General features: G+C 48.3%; 1 protein-coding gene across 7 annotated transcripts in view; it reads left to right on the top strand.

Moving 5' to 3' along the window:
* Window positions 1–20852, top strand: part of PUM1 (pumilio RNA binding family member 1) — a 107688-nt gene that overhangs the window by 23447 nt on the left and 63389 nt on the right. For 5 of the 7 annotated variants that reach the window (XM_058040475.1, XM_058040474.1, XM_058040473.1 and 2 more), the window contains exons 4-6: window positions 9258–9366; window positions 13669–13847; window positions 16372–16538. In XM_058040475.1, the coding sequence (XP_057896458.1) occupies window positions 9258–9366; window positions 13669–13847; window positions 16372–16538 (455 nt within the window). The remainder of the gene's footprint in view (window positions 1–9257; window positions 9367–13668; window positions 13848–16371; window positions 16539–20852) is intronic. The other 2 variants (XM_058040476.1, XM_058040471.1) reach the window with 1 other exon arrangement.

Below are 20852 nucleotides of genomic sequence, written 5' to 3'. Positions count from 1 at the left end.
CCTTTCCTTCCTTTCCTTCCTTTCCTTCCTTTCCTTCCTTTCCTTCCTTTCCTTCCTTTCCTTCCTTTCCTTCCTTTCCTTCCTTTCCTTCCTTTCCTTCCTTCCCTTCCTTCCCTTCCTTCCCTTCCTTCCCTTCCTTCCCTTCCTTCCCTTCCTTCCCTTCCTTCCCTTCCTTCCCTTCCTTCCCTTCCTTCCCTTCCTTCCCTTCCTTCCCTTCCTTCCCTTCCTTCCCTTCCTTCCCTTCCTTCCTTCCTTCCCTTCCTTCCCTTCCTTCCCTTCCTTCCCTTCCTTCCCTTCCTTCCCTTCCTTCCCTTCCTTCCCTTCCTTCCCTTCCTTCCCTTCCTTCCCTTCCTTCCCTCCTTCCCTTCCCTTCCCTTCCCTTCCCTTCCCTTCCCTTCCCTTCCCTTCCCTTCCCTTCCCTTCCTCTTCCTTTCCTTCCTTTTTTCTCTCCCCCTTTCCTTTTTTCTCTCCCCCTTTCCTTTTTCTCTCCCCCTTTCCTTTTTTCTCTCCCCCTTTCCTTTTTTCTCTCCCCCTTTCCTTTTTTCTCTCCCCCTTTCCTTTTTTCTCTTCCCCCTTGCCTTCTCTCCCTTTCTTCTGTAGAAAACCATAATCCAGGGTTGGATTTTGATGTGACTTGAGAGGAAAATCCATTCCCCAGGTTGGGTTAATTTACCCTAAGACCATTGACTAAGAGGAGGTGAAAATGTTTTTCAAAGCACCAAACCTGACATTACAAACCTGCCTGAAGCTGCTGCACAGCAGCTGCTGTGCTCCATGTGCAGCTTGCCTGTGGAATGCTGGGGGTGGCAATGTTCTGAGTTGGTGACACCTCATTTGGGCAGGAGGTTCATTCCCAGGCTGGCTGGGAGCAGGTTCACAGTGAGCACAGAACTCGTTTGCTTGTCAGGACACAAGGTCACAGGGCTGGAATGCCTGAAGGAATTCCTAAAAATGCTGAGTTCTCCAGCTTTTGGTTTATTTAGGCATTTCTGAGAGCAGCCAGTTTGGGTTTGTGTTTTGGAGCTTTGCCTCCCAGTGATGACTCATTTTTTTCTCCCTTCTTGTAACTGTGATGCAGAAAGTTTTGGCAATGACATTTTTTTTTTGTCACTGGGCTTTTCCACATGCTGGAGTGAGCTGGCTTTTTTGGGAAAGGTGACATCTCACCCTTCTCTTTCAGCTAAACCACTATTTCTTGTTTCTTTTGGGACTTTTCTCCCTCAGTCTCACAGTTTCCATTCTTTATCCATTGAATTTTCTCTGTATTTCTCCAAGGGTGATTTCAGGAGATCCACAGGATCTGTTTTGGCTTTCAGGACCATGGTCCTCACCTGGATTTTGTGCAGTTTAGATGCTTAACAAGGCACTGGTGGTTTCCACCCCTTCTGCTCCTGGAATGAGAAGGGAAACTTGGGGAGAAAGTCAGCAGAGTCTGAAATAAATGACAGTGGAATAAATTGATAGTGGAGAAAGATGAGGAAGAGCATTTCTGCATTTAATGTTAGATTTCTTTATCTTCTCATTTCCTTGCTCCTTGTTAAGCACAGTCATGATTTCAGTGATGGAAGGAGTTTGTGAACACATCAGAGCAGTTTGTTAAAGAGCACTGTCAAACAGTTAAATCTCTTATCTATCCTGCTCTCAAAATGTAGATAATGCTTGGAGATCAACAGATATCCTTATCTGGAGCATTTAAGAATAATTCAAAAGCACCCACAACTTTCTTCTCTCTTGGGGCTGTTTCCATCCTCAGACTCCCAGCCTCACATTCCTGAATTTCCAATGAATGGAAGTGCAATATTTTCTCAAGCAGGATTGAGAAGGTCCCAGAGCCCCCTTTTCTCCACTCTGACCTGTGAAAGCTTTGTGCTGTTGGTAATGACTGCTCAGTAATGCTGAAAGCAGCTCTGGGGCAGGGCATGTTGTCCCTCTGTTCCAGCACCATGTCCAGGCTGTTCTGTGGGATGAAGAACTCACCTTGGAGCTTTGTCTGCAGCTCCATGTGGGATTTTGGTGCTGTGGCTCAGCCCAGCACATCTGGCCCTTGATCCCACAGCCCTGACCCTTATCTTTGCCTTAACACAAGTTCCTTTTCTCCCCAGCCCCAGGATGGGAGCTGCATGTCTGCTTTTCCTCGCTGAAATCCCTTGGTTTCATTGTCCCTTTGCAGCAGGGAATGTGGCTGCAGTGTCTGTGGGGACACAGAGGGGCTCTGGGTGCAGCTGGGTTTGTCCCCAACCCTCTCAGGCATTTGGAGTAGGTTGTGCAAAGTCTGTCTGGAGTCAGGAGCAGCTGGGTGAGGTGCTGGTGAAACTTAATCCGAGGGTGGGAGGAGGATGGGGACACAGAGCCATGAGGCAACTGGAGGTGCTTGACTCAAACTGGAGTGCTGGGGTAGCAGGGAATTGCAGCCTGCCCTGGAACAGAAATGCTGGTAAGAAATAATTGTGCATTTCACTGAAAGTGTTGAATTCCTGCTGGGCTGCTGCCCTTGCAGTGCTCAGGGGTCACTGAGTGTGGCAGTGAAATTCCTGCAGCCCCTGGGGATTCTTGTAGGGGAACTGTGGGACATCAGAACCTGGAGAGGCAGGGACAGGGATAGGGGACAGCGGCCAGGGCTGCCCAGGCTGAGATCAGGGCAAGGCTCTTCCCCCAGAGGGTGCTGGCACTGCCCAGGGAATGGGCATGGCCCCGAGGCTGCCAGAGCTCCAGGGATGCCCTGGCTGGGGTTGTTGGGCTCCAGGAGCTGGATAAATCCTCCCTGTGGATATTCCAGCCCAGGATATTCCATGATTCTGTGCCCATGTCCATGGTTAATGCCACATTGGTGCAGCTGGGCAGGTTCTGGAGAAGCCCCTTGAGAGGGACACAGTCCCAGTGGTGCTGAGACTGGGGCTGGACACTTCTGCACCTGGATTAAAGAAAACAATCACAAACCAAACAAAAACGAAGGAAAAAACCACTCCAAACTAAACTCCTGTACCTCTGCTTTCCATGCTACTGATGTGCTGCGTTCCCATAAATTTATGATTTAGTGGCCCCATAAATTGATGATTCATTGGCAGCTGGGGAGTCCTGGCAGTTGGGAATAATGTTTGGGATGGGTTTTCCAGTTTCCCCAGCACTGGGAGTGGAGCCAGGATGGAGATGAGAACTGTGGGATGGGGGTAGAGATGGGAACAGGATGGAGATGGGAACAGTGGGGCCAGGATGGAGATGGGATCAGTGGGGTCGGGATGGAGATGGGAGCTGTGGGGTTGGGATGGAGATGGGATCAGTGGGATGAGGGTAGAGATGGGATCAGTGGGGTTGGGAGATGGGATCAGTGGGGCTGGGATGGAAATGGGAACAGTGGGGCTGGGATGGAGATGGGATCAGTGGGGCTGGGATGGAAATGGGAACAGTGGGGCTGGGATGGAGATGGGAGCAGTGGGGTTGGGATGGATATGGGAACAGTGGGGTTGGGATGGAAATGGGAGCAGTGGGGTTGGGATGGAAATGGGAACAGTAGAGCAAGGCTGGTGATGGTGCAACAGCAGCTCCCCTGGCACTTCAGGAAAGCTCAGGGCAGGGCTGGGAGCAGATGGAGCAGGAGGAATGGTCAGACATTCCCAATCCTGTGCTCCCTTTCCTGTTCTGCCCCCAGAGCTGTGAGCAGTGTGAGTCCCCAGAGCAGGCAGGGAATGCCAGTTCCTTGCAGGGCAGTGCCAGGGGCTGTCCTGGGGCAGTGCCAGGGATGTGCAGGGCTGGCACAGCTGGCACTGCTGCCGGGTGCTCCCCTCCCTGCCCGAGCTGCTGATAACATCTGCAGTACAAAGCAGGACGTGCACACATCCTTGAACAGCCTCTCTGCCTTCCCTACCTGTTGCTGCAGACAAACCCAGCTCTGTGCTGCACAGATGGCTGCTGTTATCTTAATATTTGCTTTGTCTGAAGGGGATCAGTTTTCTTAATTTGTCTAATTCATAATCCCATCTCAGTGGGATCTCTGTGCCCTGGCTGCTGGAAGAATTGCTTTTGTTGCTGATGGGTAAGTCCTCCCCTCCTCCCTGCTCTGCCAAATTGAATATTGGCCTAACTGGTAAGTCCTTTGTAAGAGGGCTTAGCAGGATTATTTTCATACTGGATAGGGTCAATTTTAATAAAAACCAGGGAATGAATAAACCACTCTGATTCTAAACCACTGCTTGTTTTTTTGAAATGTCCAACCTGCACAACTGCATGAGAGTCACTTAAAATACCCTTTTTTTTTCTTTCTTCCCTTGCAACTGACAACTTTCCCTGAGGAAAAATTCATTGTCTTAGCAGCCTGTTGCATAATTGCAGCTAATTGCTGCTTGCTAATGCTCTGTGTTAGTTGGAGCAGCACTTGACAGAACAAAGCCCCCTCCCCTGTTAGCATCTGTTAATACTGGATTTGGGTTTCCCTGATGTCTGGAATCTCTGTGTGAGGTGAAATTCTCTCCTCTGTTTGTTTCTGCTGATGCAGAAGTTCAAGTTGGAAATTTGGTGAAAGGTTAAACTGGAGGGGACAGGGCTGGGGTTTGTGCAGGACACAGTGAGAATGAAAATGTTTTGTGACCCTTGGGTGTGATTCACTGCAAAATTCAGAAGGTGTTGGGGTGCAGTTCTGCAGGTAAAGGTTTTGTTTTCCTTAGGAAAGGGGTAGAGGAGAGCAGGGCAGAGAGGGCAGGGCTGGATCCGCTGCAGATCCCTCTCCAGCAGGAAATGCTGGTGCAGCCCTGGCTGTGCTGGAGAATCCCAGAGTGCTGTGGGTGGGGAGGGGTCTCAGAGCCCACCCAGGGACACCCCAGGGACACCTCCCACTGTGCCAATGTCCAGCCTGGCCTTGGGCACTGCCAGGGCTCCAGGGGCAGCCACAGCTGCTCTGGCAGTTCCAGCCCAGCCCCTGCCCACCCTGCCAGGGAGGGATTTCTGCCCAAGTCGAAATAAAGGATGAGAGGGGTTTGGGCCCTGCAGGACAGGGCAGAGGCAGGAGAAGAATGAGCAGAACAATAATTTCCAACCTTAGCAATTCCATGATTTTCTTTCCAGGGATACAGGACAGGGACTGGGGACAAGGATGGAGGGACAGGAGGCAGGGAATGGCTGCCAGTGGCAGAGGGCAGGGCTGGATGGGATCTTGGCAATTGGGAATTGTTCCCTGGCAGGGTGGGCAGGGGCTGGGCTGGAATTGCCAGAGCAGCTGTGGCTGCCCCTGGAGCCCTGGCAGTGCCCAAGGCCAGGCTGGACATTGGGGCTGGCAGCACCTGGCACAGTGGCAGGTGTCCCTGGGCTGCAATCAGCTGCCATTGAAGATCCCTTCCCACCCAAACCACTCTGGCATTCACATTCCTGAACCAAGGATGGAAACCAGCACCAAAACCCATTGCAGCAAATGGAGAAAGGAAAGGAAAGAATGATTTCCTGGCTGGTTCCAGGTGCCCCCAGTGCCATTTGCCACAGGGGGTTTGTAGCCTGGCAAGGCCTGGTTAGAGAGGTTTGGGCTGTGCCAGGGTGCCCAGAGCAGCTGTGGCTGCCCCTGGAGCCCTGGCAGTGCCCAAGGCCAGGCTGGAGCCCCTGGGACAGTGGCAGGTGGCTGTGCCATGGCAGGGGTGGCACTGGAGGGGATTTAAGGTCCTTCCCACCCAAACCATTCTGGGATTCATTGATTTTGAGCTGTGGCTGCAGAACATTTTGTGTCCTGCACTGTGAGGTGTTGTCAGGGGAAATGGGAAGTGTTTAATTGCAGTTAAAATTCAGTTGAATCAGTTTGTGCTGCTTTCTGTTCAAAATTCCTTGCAGTGCCATGAGCAGAGTTGTTATTTCTGCACTGTGGCAGGAGCAGGAATAAAAATAGCTGTGTTTGAAGAAGTATGGCAATGACAGAAGCTTAAAAGAATTTGCAAGACACCTGAGGTGTGCTGGTGTTTATAAATACTGGAGAGCAGTGCCTTGGCTTGTCCCCCCCTCCTGGTGCAGATGGAGGAGCACGTTCAGCTGTGTTTGGGAATGATTGTTGTTCATGGCAGCCCCCCTGCTGTGGGATCTCAGCACCTCAGGACTGATGTGCAGAGTGACCGAGACCACCCTTGGGGGGCTCGGAGGTCCTGGAATGTTGCCAGAAGTGTCTGGTGGCTGGACTTTGATCCTGCACGGGAGACGACACCTGTATGAGGATGGGAGGATTTCACTGGGGTGAATGGTGAAGGGATAAGTTAATTAGAGTGTGAAACACAGGGTTTAGGATTTCTGTACAGGGGGGTCTAAAGAAGTAAGATGGAGGAATTGGGCATGTCCTGTTCTTCTTCTTCTTCTTGGCCTCCATCTTCTGTGGTGGTGGTGGCACTTTGGGATTGGTTATTACTAAAAGTGCACTGGTTAATAAGGGTAAAAGGTATTGGGGGAAAATGATAAATATTGTACACGTAATTTTGAGTATAAAGATAGGTGACCACCCCGGGGGGCTCTCAGTGTGCTCATGGCTGGCTGCTGTGCAGACCTCTGTCGGGCCGAGAGAAAATCTTTTAGATAAACAATTAATAAACACCGAGACCGAGAAAAGATCTGAAGTCTCTCCTTGTCCTTTGAAGCGCGGGCTGTCCAAGGCCACCCCGGGCCTTTCCAGGTCACCCAAACAGCCGAGAAACCGACCAGTGGCGTCCCTGAGCTATCTCCGGTCATAAATCAGCCGGGAGAAATCCACACCCTGCCCTCCCATTGGGGTTATTTTGGGATGGCAGGAAGGGGAGCATGGGGCAGGGTCCCCGCTTTTATCCTGGAGCAGCCTGAAACATGCTGAGGGTGTGAGGAGAAATCCTGCCTGGAATCACTGCAGACTGATTGGTTTTGTAAACAAACAGCTTTGTTGAGCTGGGGAGGAAAGGAGAGCACAACTTTGTGATTGTGCTTTAAACCAGCTCAGGAGAGCTGTGAAATCAGTTCTTGCTGCTTCCTCTGCATCCAGCAGCTGATTTACTCCTCAAGTTCAGCCTTAGATCTGCACTTCTGCTGCTGGAGTTATCAGCAGGAGTTGGTATCAGTCTGGATATTGAATTTGATATCAAATCAAGATATTGAAGTGGTTATCAGGATATTTAATTTGCTATCAGTCAGGGTATTGAAACAGATAGCAATCAGGATTTATCAGCACTCCTGATCCAGAGGGGAGATCCCCAGGGCTGATGATTCTTGTTTGTTCCATGGTAATTTCAGGCACATTCAGGTTCTTTTCATCTTCAGTGCCTTGAGTTTTATCCCAGCTTGAGGCAGGGCTCATTTCATGGTTAATTTGCTGGGAATTCCATCCATCCATCCATCCATCCATCCATCCATCCATCCATCCATCCATCCATCCATCCATCCATCCATCATCCATCCATCCATCCATCCATCATCCATCCATCCATCCATCCATCCATCCATCCATCCATCCATCCATCCTCCATCCATCATCCATCCATCCATCCATCCATCCATCCATCCATCCATCCATCCATCATCCATCATCCATCCATCCATCCATCCATCCATCCATCCATCCATCCATCCATCCATCCATCCATCCATCCATCCATCCATCCATCCATCCCATCCAGAGGATTTCCTGGGATATTGTCCCCTTGTCACCTCAGGGCTGGGAATTCCCAGTGTGGAGCTGATCCCTGGTGAAGCTGTTCCTAAATCCCCTAAAGAACAGGAGGAAGGATCAGGAGAGGGATGGAGGGACAGGAGCCAGGGAATGGCTGCCAGTGCCAGAGGGCAGGGCTGGATGGGAGATTGGGAATTGGGAATTGTTCCCTGGCAGGGGCTGGGATGGAAATCCCAGAGCAGCTGTTCTCTCTGTCACCTCCAGAGCCAGGACCCCTGGGCTGTCCCAGCTCAGGGTGCCTCTGTCCCATTCCCAGGAGCTTTTCCTGGTCTATCCCAGCTCAGGGTGCCTCTGTCCCATTCCACACGTGGCAGGTGCTGCCCTCCCTCCCATCAGTGCTTCCAAAGAACCCCTGCAGCTCCAGAGTCCCCAGCAGAAGGAGAAATGGGAATTCCTGAGCTTTCTTGTCCCTCCAGCATAAGGAGAAGTGGGGATTCTGAGCTTTCTTATCCCTGATTTTCTGTCCCTCCAACAGAAGGAGAAATGGGAATTCCTGAGCTTTCCTGTCCCCCGAGCAAAAGGAGAAATGGGAACTCCTGAGCTTTCCTATCCTTGATTTCCTGTCCCTCCAGCATAAGGAGAAATGGGAATTCCTGAGCTTTCCTGTCCCTCCAGCAGAAGGAGAAATGGGAGTTCCTGAGCTTTCCTGTCCCTCCAGCAGAAGGAGAAATGGGAGTTCCTGAGCTTTCCTGTCCCCCCCAGGAGAAGGAGAAATGGGAATTTCTGAGCTTTCCTGTCCCTGATTTCCTATCCCTCCAGCAGAAGGGAGAAATGGAAATTCCTGGGCTTTCCTGTCCCTCCAGCAGAAGGAGAAATGGGATCTCCTGAGGTTTTTCTGTCCATGATTTCCTGTCCCTCCAGCAGAAGGAGAAAATGGAATCCCTGAGCTTTCCTATCCCTGACTTCCTGTCCCTCCAGCAGAAGGAGAAATGGAAATGCCTGGGTTTTCCTATCCTTGATTTCCTGTCCCCCCAGGAGAAGGAGAAATGGAAATTCCTGGGCTTTCCTGTCCCTCCAGCAGAAGGAGAAATGGAAATTCCCAAGCTTTCCTATCCTTGATTCCCTGTCGCCCCAGCAGAAGGAGAAATGGGAATTCCTGAGCTTTCCCATCCCTGATTCCCTGTCTCCCCAGCAAAAGGAGAAATGGGAATTCCTGAGCTTTCCTGTCCCTTAAGCAGAAGTGGGAATCCCTGAGCTTTCCCATCCCTGATTCCCTGTCCCTCCAGCAGCAGCTCCCATTGGCAGGCAGGAATTTATTCCCATGTGATCTCAGGAAAACATTCAATATTTTCCCCTCTTTCTTTGCCCTGTGAGTGCAGAGAGGCTGCAGAGTGTCTGTGAGTGTGTCTGATGTGTGGGGGCTCCTGGAGCTGGGAGGAGCATCAGGGATGGGGAGATGCAATTGTTCCCTCAGCTTTGGGAATGTCAATATTTCAATGTTTGATTATCTCAGTTGTGTTTAATGGTTGATACCTGATAGAAAGGAGATGCTTATGGGGTTTATGTTTGCATTTTATACTTATTTTAATCATGCTTTGCTTTGTTTTGTTCTTTTTTTTTTTTGTTTGTTTGTTTTTTGTTTTGTTTGTTTTTTTTTTAATTGCAGCAGCTGTTGCCGGGTAAAAAGTTTTGGGAATCTGATGATTCCAGCAAAGATGGACCAAAAGGGATATTTCTGGGAGATCAGTGGAGAGACAGTGCTTGGGGAACATCAGGTAGCTCAATTATTTCCTTCATTTAGTTGGGGTTGAATGCAGAAATGTGCAATTTATTTACTCAAATCCATGGCCTGGTGACACAGCTTTAAATTAAAAACCCAGCTGGCTTATGTAATAAAAACAAATAGAAAACCTCACTCTACTTTGTGATAAAATTAGGATATCCATGGATATCAGAACATTGTCTAATGTGAAAATGTGCAAATTCATGTTCATCTGCTTAAAAACCTTAAATTACCCTGAAAATTCCAGTTTCTGATGTGTTTTCTGCCTTGGGATGGATCAGCTGAAAGTTTGAACAAAGGTTTTGGACAAGATGAATTAAAAAATAAATCCCTTCATTTTTAAAATACTAAACCAACCAACCAAAACCTATCATTCAGTAAAAAAAAAATAAAATAACGTTTTGAATTAGTGTTGAGTTAAATCTGCCAAAGATTTTGTTCTTGCATCAGAGACTGTCCCTGATTTTGGACTTGATGGGAGAGCAACATTCAGAATAAAAAGAAAAAAAAAGGAGATTTTGAATTAATATTGATTTTTATCTGCCAAAGATTTTGTTCTTGGCTCAGAGACTCCCTGATTCTGAACTTTGGGGGAGAAAATTCAGGTTGGTTTTAGGAAGAAAAACAACCTGCAAGTGCTGGGTTTGAAATGCTGACTTTTGATTTATTCTGTCCATGGTTTCTGTGTCATGAATCTGCTCCTGGAACTCAGCTGGGGTTTGGTGCAGCTCCCAAAACCTGCAGCTCCCAGGAAATGGCAATTACAGCTCCCAGGAAATTGCAATTACAGCTCCCAGGAAATTGCAATTACAGCTCCCAGGAAATGGCAATTACAGCTCCCAGGAAATTGCAATTACAGCTCCCAGGAAATGGCATTTGCAGCTCCCAGGAAATGGCATTTACAGCTCCCAGGAAATGGCATTACCTCACTGTTGTGTGGGGTTTTCCCTGATGAAAATACCCATTTTTCCATTGCTGATAAGGCCTTGTTTTATTATTTCCATGGAAAAATGGCCATGAAAAGGAGACAGAGCTTCTCTCGATGTGCCTGGCTGGGTCACTCTGGGCCCTGGGGGGTTTGGGTGCTGCTGCCTGTCCCAGCCTGGGGCTGAGGGGGATTAGGGCTGAGCCAGGCTTTGGGACCAGCTGGGCTTGGCATTTTCTCCCCCAGCCCCTTCTCATCCCTCCCTGTGCTGGATCCCATTCATCCCACAGCTCTGAGTGTCTCTGGAAGTTTCCCTTTGGCTCCCCAAAATAAACAAGGGAGCAGCACCTGAGGGCTCTGCTCCCAAACCCCCCAGTCCATGCAGCCCCCGTGGGATGGTGAGGCTGGATCCCCCCTGGTTCCATCCTTCCTGCAGGATTCACTGCTGGATTTGGGGTTTTGCCCTTCCTTCCACTCCTGGAGCAGCAGTGCTGGGTTAAAACCAACTTTTCCCTTTTTATAGAAGTTTTTTCCCCCCACAATTCCCCCAGTCCATGAAACCACCATGGGATGGTGCAGCCTGGATCCTCCCTGGCTCCATCCCTGCCCACAGGCTGCACTGCTGGGTTTGGGGTTTCACTCCTCTGCCTCAGAGTTGGGGATTTAGGACCTTTAAAGGCTTTTCAGAACGTTTAAAATCTAAAAGTTCTAGTCCTGCCCTTCCTTCCACTCCTGGGACATGGAGTTGGGCAGCAGTGCTGGATTAAAATCAATTTTTCCCCCCTTTTTTTTTTTTTTTTTTGAATCTTTTCCCCCTACAATCCCTCCAGTCTATGCAACCCCCATGGGATGGTGAGGCTGGATCCCTGCTGGTTCCATCCTTCCTGCAGGATTCAGTGCTGGATTTGGGGTTTTGCCCTTCCTTCCACTCCTGGAGCAGCAGTACTGGGTTAAAATCAACTTTTCCCTTTTTATAGAAGTTTTTTCCCCCCACAATTCCCCCAGTCCATGCAACCCCCATGGGATGGTGCAGCTGGATCCTGCCTGGCTCCATCCCTGCCCACAGGCTGCACTGCTGGGTTTGAGGTTTCACTCCTCTGCCTCAGAGTTGGGGATTTAGGACCTTTAAAGGCTTTTCAGAACGTTTAAAATCTAAAAGTTCAAGTCCTGCCCTTCCTTCCACTCCTGGGACATGGAGTTGGGCAGCAGTGCTGGGTTAAAATCAACTTTTCCCCCCCTTTTTTTTTTTTGAAGCTTTTCCCCCTGGGATGGTGAGGCTGGATCCCCCCAGTTCCATCCTTCCTGCAGGATTCACTGCTGGATTTGGGGTTTTGCCTTTCCTTCCACTCCTGGGGCAGCAGTGCTGGGTTAAAACCAACTTTTCCCATTTTTTGGAAGTTTTTTTCCCCCACAATCCCCTCAGTCCATCCAGGTGATCTGGATCTCCCTTGGCTCATCCCTTTTCCAGCCCTGCCCACAGGATGCACTGCAGGCCTCCCACGTGGATTTGGAGGTTTGCTCTTCCCCAAAGTTGTGGATTTAGACCCTTCAAAGCCAGCCCAGCTCAAAGCTGCAGTCCTGCCCTTCCTTCCCCTCCTGGGACACAGAGTTGGGCAGCAGTGCTGGGTTAAAACTGGCTTTTCCCCCTTTTTGGAAGCTTTATCCCCAAAAAATCTCCCCAGCCCAGGTCCCTCTGAGGCCACACTGATGGGGAAAGGAAAGGAATTCAGCCAGGAGCAGTGAGAGGATGGAATTCCCTTCACCTGCTCCAGGAGGAAGCTGCAGTGTCAATGTCCTTGGGTATTGATGGTCCTTCCACAGCCCACCAGCCCCTGGCAATTCCCAGCCCTGCTGCTTTTCACTCCCTGCCTGCTGCCAGGAGCAGAGAACCCCCTTTTCCCCCCCCTTTTTCCCTCCCTTTTTTCCCCCCCTTTTTCCCCCCTTCCCTCCTCTTTTTCCCCCTTTATTCCCCCTTTTCCCCCTTCTCCCTTTTTCCCCCTTTCCCCCACCCTTTCCCCCCCCTTTCGCCCCCCTTTTCCCCCTTTCCCCTTTTTTTCCTCCTTCCCTCCCCTTTTTTCTCTCTCCTTTTCTCCCTCCCCTTTTATCCGCCTCTTTTATCCCTCCCCCTTTCCCCCCCTTTCCCCCCTTTTTTCCCCCTTTTTTTCCCCTTTTCCCCCCTTTTTCCCCTTTTCCTCCCTTTTCCCCCCTTTTTTCCCCTTTTCCTCCCTTTTTTCCCCCTTTCCCCCCCCTTTTTCCCTTTATTTACTTTTTATTTATTTTTTATTTCCTTTTTCCCCTCTTTTCCCCCTCTTTTCCCCCCCTTTTTCCTTCCCCCTCTTTCCCCCCATCCCCCTCCTTTCCCCCTCTTTCCCCCCCTTTTCCCCCCTTACCCCCATTTTCCCCACTTTTCTTCCCCCCATTGTTCCCCCCATTTTCCCTCCATTCCCCCCCCCCTTTTCACCCTCTTTTTTCTTCCCCCTTTTTCTCCCTTTTCCCCCCTTTTCTTCCCCTTTTCTTCCCCTTTTCCTCTCCTTTTCTTCCCCTTTTCTTCCCCTTTCTTCCCCTTTTCCTCCCGTTTTCTTCCCCTTTTCTTCCCCTTTCTTCCCCTTTTCCTCCCCTTTTCTTCCCCTTTTCCTCTCCTTTTCTTCCCCTTTTCTTCCCCTTTTCTTCCCCTTTTCTTCCCCTTCTCTTCCCCTTCTCTCCCTTTTTCCCTCCCCCTTTTTTCCCCTCCCTTTTTTCCTCCCCTTTTCCCCCCTTTCCCCTCCCCTTTTGGGGTCTCTCCCTTCCCCAGGCAGGGATTTTTGCAGAGCCCTGCAGGGTTTGGAGCCCCTGAGCCTGCCCTGGTTGGATCTCAAAGCCTCAGAGGGCTGGGCTGGTGCAGGAGGACTGGAGGATGAGGAGGGAGAAATGAACTCCTCAGAAACCTTTCCTTGAGGAAAAAGCAGCCAAAAAAATCTCTGATCCTGACATGAACACAACAATTGGTGCAACAAAGGACACAGGGCTGGTGGAGCAGCAGGATCATGTTGTAAATGACAAGCCAGAACTTGTTTATGCTGTGCTAATGCAAGAATTATACTAAAACTAAAAACTAAACCTTTGGTTTTTAGTTGCAACCTTTAATTAGTCTTACATTTCTGACATTTTATGAGTTTAGATTTTAAACCTAGCTCTCACTTGCAGGTTTACATGTTGTAGTATTTAAAAAATGAGAAAGCCATCCTGGTTTAACAAATGGCCACCAGCAGAATCACAGAGTTGGCACTTCTGAGTGCAAATCAGCCCCTGGGGAGTACATATTGAATGATTTAATTTGCCTCCTTTGAGTAGTTGGATGTGCTTGTGAGAGTTTGCCATGTTTTGTTCCAGATCACTCAGTTTCCCAGCCAATTATGGTGCAGAGAAGACCTGGGCAGGGCTTCCATGTGAACAGTGAAGTGAACTCTGTGCTGTCCCCACGCTCGGAGAGCGGAGGGCTGGGGGTCAGCATGGTGGAGTATGTGCTGAGCTCATCTCCTGGAGACTCCTGCCTAAGGAAAGGAGCATTTGTAAGTGTCTCATTGCCTCATCTCTGCTCTTTCCTCCCTTTGCTGCTTGGCTTGGCTGGGAATCATTTCTAGGGCAGGGGTTTCTCTCTTTGCTCTCAGTTCAGCTCTTCCCTCAAACAGGGCAGGTTTAGTCCTTGGTTTGGGGGTGTGGGGTGGGAGATGGGAAGGTGCTGGATTCCCTGGATCCTTGCAAAGCCCCCAGCAGAACCAGACCATCCAAGCTAATCCTTGGGAAAGGTCCCACAAAGCTGCCCTGAGCCTGTGGCTGCCATGGTCTGTGATGGTGTTCACAGGGGTTCTTGGATGAGGGAACAGAAGAGAATCTGACTCCATGTTTCAGAAGGCTGATTTATTATTTTATGATATATATTACATTAAAACTATACTAAAATAATAAAAGATTTCATCAGAAGGCTGGCTAAGAGTAGAATAAGAAAGAATGATAACAAAAGCTTGTGTCTCAGACAGTCTGAGCCAGCTGACTGTGATTGGCCATTAATTAGGAACAACCACATGAGACCAATCCCAGATGCACCTGTTGCATTCCACAGCAGCAGATAATCAATGTTTACATTTTGTTCCTGAGGCCTCCCAACTTCTCAGGAGAAAAAAATCCTAAAAAAAAGGGATATATTTTTTCAGAAAATATCATGGCTGCATTGGTGCTGATCCCAGAAATGGGATTCCAGCTCCAAACCCTTCACATGATGATGATAATGTCATGGCATAGGGCTCATCCTTGTCCTGGATGTTTTCCTCATGCTGTTTTTTGGGATAAAACCTCCCTGACAAATAGATTGGTGTCAGGCACCCTTCCCTGAGCTCCTGCTTGTGGCTGGGTGTGTTTCCCAGCTGGGGCAGGTTGTTTCCCAGGGGGAATGGCACCCCCTTTTGTGGGGTGAGGAAGGGGCACAGCCTGCATTTCATGGAAGTGGGGAGAGCTGACATCAAACCCAGCCTGGAATGGGAAAAGGGCTCCAGAAATGTGGGAGAGCTCCTTTGGCTGCTGCCCTCAGCCCTGCTGGGGCTGCTGGCCCTCAGTGAGGCTGCCCAAGGAGCTGGGGGAGCCCTGGGAGAGCAGGGAGGATTTTTGGGATGTTAGCACTCAGGACAAGGAGAGCAGGGAGGATTTTGGGGATGTGAGCACTCAGAGCAGGGAGGATTTTGGGATGTGAGCACTCAGACAAGGAGAGCAGGGAGGATTTTTGGGGTGTGAGCACTCAGACAAGGAGAGCAGGGAGGATTTTTGGGATGTGAGCACTCAGGACAAGGAGGATTTTTGGGATGTGAGCACTCAGAGCAGGGAGGATTTCTGGGATGTGAGCACTCAGGACAAGGAGGATTTTTGGGATGTGAGCACTCAGGACAAGGAGGATTTCTGGGATGTGAGCACTCAGGACAAGGAGCCAGTTTATCCCAGCTGGGGGCCAGGGAGGGGTGTCACCACAATCAGAGTGACACTGGTGACACAGCTGTCACTGCTGAGCACCCCCTTGTTTGGGGTTGGATTTACAGGTGGCATTTCCAAGGAATATTAAGGAAACACAATTTTATTTTCTTTCAGAAGCAACACCAAAAGATTTTTGCTTTCAGAACAATTTTTTTTTCTCTGAATATAAGGGGAAAATCCCTCCCTCCAATCAGAGAGAGTGGGAAAAGGGTTCAGTGGGTAGAGGCACAAATGCTGTGTGCCCAGCACTTCTCCCTGCAGTCAAGTGGAAGGCAGGCTTTGCATGTCTGTCCCTGTGACAGCACCAAAGCTGCCTCTGATAAATATGTTTATGTGCCCCTTGCTGGTTTTTATCGTAAATTATGTTGTTTTTCCTCTCCCTTTTGTTGTTCAAAACACTGCCCCAGGCATCACCACCCTTTATTCTCCTCCCAAGTGCAATAAAATGCAGACACGCTGCAGATGTAACAGCACTCATGGAATGCTCAACAGAACAGAAATCCTTTTTTTCCCTCTTTTTTTTTCCCTTTTCTCCCAAAGAAATGTGCTTCAGGATTACAGGGGCTAATGATTGAGGCAGTGATTTATTTGAGTGTTTCTAAATGAGCTGTGCTTTGGAATTCACTGTTGATGCCTCCAAAACTGAGGTGATTTTCAAACACTTGTCCAGTCAAGAGCTGTGTCTGACACTGAGCCAGGCACTTCAGAGAGGCTCTGATTCACTTTGTGCCCCTGCAGCATTTGCTGGTGTTGATTTTGAAGTGCTTAAGTCCCATCTAGAAAGAGAATTCCTTAAACTTATTTTGGGATGGGATTTTTAGAGTCTATAAAAGCAAACCTTGAGTTACTAAATGAAGAAACCTAAGGAGATGAAACACCTCTTGGAAGAGTGAGAGCTAATTCCCTTATTTCTTTGATTATTATTGAATATTTTGCATTTTTAGTGATATTTTTGGTAGGAATGAATGTTTACTTCTTTTCTGGTGACACGTGTCTTTGATTTGTTACCATTTGGGGTAACAGGAGAATTGATCTGAAAACCCAGCTCATTAAAACAATGTCTCTTTTGCCCAGGGGCCAAGGGATGCAGAGAGTGATGAGAATGACAAAGGGGATAAGAAAAGCAAGGGCACGTTTGATGGAGATAAATTGGGAGATCTGAAGGAGGAGGGGGATGTGATGGATAAATCCAATGGTTTGCCTGTCCAGAACGGCATCGACGCCGACGTCAAAGACTTCAGGTACGTGCTCAGTAATTAATCAATTAATGCTCAGTAATTAATCAATTAATAATAATCACTGCTGGGGTCTAAGTTCATTAATCAATTAATAATAATCACTGTTGAGGTCTAAGCATATTAATCAATAATAATCACTGCTGGGGTCTAAGCTCAGCCCCTCCAGGCCCTCACTCCCTGCAGTGCCATGAGGGGAGAATCAGAAGGGGAAAAGTGAAAATTGGAACATTTGAATGGGGAAAGGAAAAACTGGGCCTGGGAGTGAAGCTAAGGGAGGAATTGATGGAGCACAGCCCAGGGGAGGTGTCAGGGATCCATTCCCAGGGAAGCTGGGCTCTGTGGCGTCACTGGAGCATCTCCCTGGCCCAGAAAGGCTGAGGGAGCTGGGGCTGCTCAGCCTCAAGGGGAACCCCAGCTGAGAGGAGCCCTCAGCCCTGGTGTCCCTGTCTGTCTGTCCCTGTCTGTCTGTCCCTGTCTGTCTGTCCCTGTGTGTCTGTCCCTGTGTGCAGAGCTCAGAGCCACCCCAGGCTCTGCTCCAGGCCCAGCCATGGCCCCAGAGCCACAGGCAGGGCCTGAGCCCAGGAACTGCCCTGGGCAGTGCCAGCCCTGAGCAGAGCCCAGAGAGGGGCTGGATTGTCCTCCCTGGGACATTGCAGAGGCACAGGGACACTGTTCTGTGCCCTGAGCTCTGGGATGGCCCTGCTGGAGCAGCGAGTGCCACCAGTGACCCATGGGGTCCTCCCAGCCTGACCCACTCTGGGGTTCTGTGACAGGGACTGGTGAGGACCAAACACATCCCTGCAAACTCCCTCACTTTCCCTGTTCCCTCAGCTCTGGGTGCTGGGTGGGCTGGGATATCACAGAATCCCAGTGTGGGTTGGGTTGGGTTGGAAGGGATCTTAAATCCCATCCAGGGCCACCTGCCACTGTGCCAGGTGCTGCCAGCCCCAATGCCCAGCCTGGCCTTGGGCACTGCCAGGGCTCCAGGGGCAGCCACAGCTGCTCTGGCAATTCCAGCCCAGCCCCTGCCCATCCTCGCTGTGACAAACTTCTTTTATCTGATCCAGATGATTTGATAAATGAATAATAAAATCTCTTTTATAAAAGGATCAGTTGGGATCAGCTGTCCCAGCTGTGTCACCCTCCCTGTGTCCCCAGCCCCTCCCTGGTGGGGTGAGGAGCAGAGCAGCCCCTGGCTCTGGGTGGTGGTGTTTGAGGCTCCCCAGGATGAGGGAAGAGATGAGAACCTTGTTTCAGAAGACTGATTTATTATTTTATTATATCTGTTATATTAAAAGAAAATGAGATACTAAAACTATACTCAAGAAAGAGAAAGGAGACATCAGAAAGCTGGAAAGGAACGATAATAAAATCTTGTGAGTGATCAGAGAGTCCAACACAGCTGGACTGGGATTGGGCATCAAGTAAAAACAATCCACATGGAGCAATCAAAGATGCACCTGTTGTAAACCATCCCCAGACCACATCCCACACATAATTATTTTTTGGCATTTCTTTTCTGAGGCTTCTCAGGAGAAAAATCCTAACAAAAGGATTTTTATAAAACATGTCAGTGACACATCCCTGTGCAGTCAGCCCAGCACTCTGTGGCTTTGGGAAGGTTTTTCCATCCTGTAGTGTCCCCAGGATGTTCTGAATGTCCTCAGGGGGAGAGGGTGGGAACACCTGAGAGCTCAGGGCTGGTGTGTCCTGATCCCTTGGCCATGATCTCTGATCCTGAGCCCTGGGATCCCTGTGATTTTCACACCCATTTTTAATCCCTCTGTGTGGGATTCCCATGGGAAGTGTTGGCTCTGCTCCTCCTGTCCCACAGCTGGGCTTTGGGTTTGTTCCTTGCTGCTCTGGGCTGAAAACCTCCTGAAATTGTGGCCCTTGATGCCATTGGTACATTTGTGTTCCTTGCTCATTTCTGCATCTCCTGTGGTTCCTCATGGCCTGTAGGAAAACTGGAGAAGCCAAAGAAATGGTAAAATAAAATGTAAAAGCCAAACAGGTGCTGGGAAATGCCCATTCCTGGCTCTTCCATGGATATGAAGCATTCCCACGAAGTCCAGTCCCTATTTTGGGTGGTCAGGAGCCAATGGCAGCTGCCTTAGGGTGGTGTTGAGTCAGGTTTGGTGCCAGAGCTCCACACAGTTAAAAATCACCAAATACTCCATTAAATATAAGTGTCTGGGGAGATCATGGCTTGTTCTGTCTGACTCTCACTTAAGGAGAGAACAGAAACTGAATTTTTTACATTTTTACTGTAACAGGTGTTTGAGGCTGGGACTAGGGTTTGTGGGTTATTTTTTGTTTGTTTTTTAAAAAAATCTATCACTTTCTTTGCAGAATTAACTCAGGGAGCTATTTCAGCCCATGTTTTTTACTTTCCCCCCTTTATTGCACCACCTGCAGGCCCTTCTGGTGGCTCTGATGCTGGGCTGGAACATTCCAGCTTTTATATTTTTTAAATTCATATACTTCTGTGTAGAATTAACTTAGGGAACTATTTCAGGCCATCTCTTTAATTTTTTTCTTGTCTTCTGTAACACTTGTCCAACTTCCAGGGGGTTCTGCTGGGGCTGGGGTGTATTGCTGCTGCAATGCTGGGCTGGAGCAGTCCTGGTTTTATTTTTGTTTATTTTTTTAAATACATCAATTTCTCTGTAGAATTCACTCAGGGAACTATTTCAGATAATATTTTTTATTTTTTCCCCTCTTTACTCCAACACCTCCAAGCAGTTCTGGTGTGTTTAGGGCTGTGATGTTGGGATGGAGTATTCCTGGTTTTATTTTTTAAAATACACCAATTTCTCAGTAGAATTAACTACTTCAGACCATCTCTATTTATTTTTTCCACTTTATTCTACAACACCTCCAAAGAGTTTTGGTGGGTCTGGAGGTGTCATGGAGCATTCTTGGTTTTAATTTTTATTTTTTTAAATACAGCAATTCTCCACAGAATTTATTTGGAGAACTATTTCGGACCGTGTCTTTATTTTTCCCTCCTGTACTCCCCCACCTCTGGGCAATTCTGGAGGTGTGATGGAGCATGTCTGCTTCAAATTTTTATTTTTTTAAATTCATCAATTTTTCATAAAATGTATTTGGAGAACTGTTTCAGACCATTTTTTCATTTTCTCTCCTGTACTCCAGCACCTCTGGACAGTTCTGGAGGTGTGATGGAGCATTCCTGGTTTTAGTTTTTATTTTTTTTTAATACCTCAGTTTCTCCATAGAATTAATTTGGAGAACTGTTCCAGACCATTTCTTTATTTCTCTGTAGAATTAACTTGGAGAACTATTTCAGACCATTTTTTTATGTTCCATCCTGTACTCCACCACCTGTGGCCAGTTCTGGTGGGTCCATGGATGTGATGGAGCATACCTGGTTTTAATTTTAATTTTTTTAAATACATCCATTTCTCCATAGAATTAATTTGGAGAACTATTTTACACCATTTTTTTATTTTCCATCCTGTACTCCACCACCTGTGGCCAGTTCTGGTGGGTCCATGGATGTGATGGTGCATTCGTGCTTTTAGTTTTTATTTTATTCTATTTAAATACAGCAGTTTCTCCATAGAATTAATTTGGAGAACTATTTCAGATCATGTCTTTTTTTCCCTCCTGTACCCCAGCAGCCCTGGGCAGTTCTGGTGGATCTATGGGTATGATGGAGCATACCTTGTTTTAACTTTTATTTTTTTAATACATCAGTTCTTCATAAAATTAATTTGGAGAACTATTTCAGACCATGTCTTTTTTTTTTCCCCTTCTGTACTCCATCACCTTTTGGCAGTTCTGGAAGGTTTGGGGATGTGATGGAGCATTTCTGCTTTTGGTTTTTATTTTTTTAAATACATAAATTCTTTGTAAAATAAATTTGGAGAACTATTTCAGACCATTTCTTTATTTTCCCTTCTATAGTCCACCACCTCTGGGCAGTTCTGGAGGTGTGATGGAGCATACCTGGTTTGAATTTGTATTTTATTTAAATACATCAGTTTCTCCAGAGAATTAACTTGGAGAACTATTTCAGGCCAATTTTTTATATTCCATCCTGTACTCCACCACCTCTGGCCAGTTCTGGTGGGTCCATGGATGTGATGACGCATTCCTGCTTTTAGTTTTTATTTTAAATACATCAATTTCTCCACAGAATTAATTTGCTGAACTGTTTCAAACCATGACTTTATTTTCCCTCTTGTACTCCAGCACCTGCTGCAGGGTGGGATGCTGGGCTGGAGCACTCCTGCCCTGTTTCCCTGCACAGGAGCATTCCCCAGAAAGGGCTGGAGCTCTCCTGCCCTG

The sequence above is a fragment of the Melospiza georgiana genome, chromosome 24, assembly GCF_028018845.1.
Source record: "Melospiza georgiana isolate bMelGeo1 chromosome 24, bMelGeo1.pri, whole genome shotgun sequence".
NCBI lineage: Eukaryota > Metazoa > Chordata > Aves > Passeriformes > Passerellidae > Melospiza > Melospiza georgiana.
This window is presented reverse-complemented; position numbering and strand designations above follow the sequence as displayed.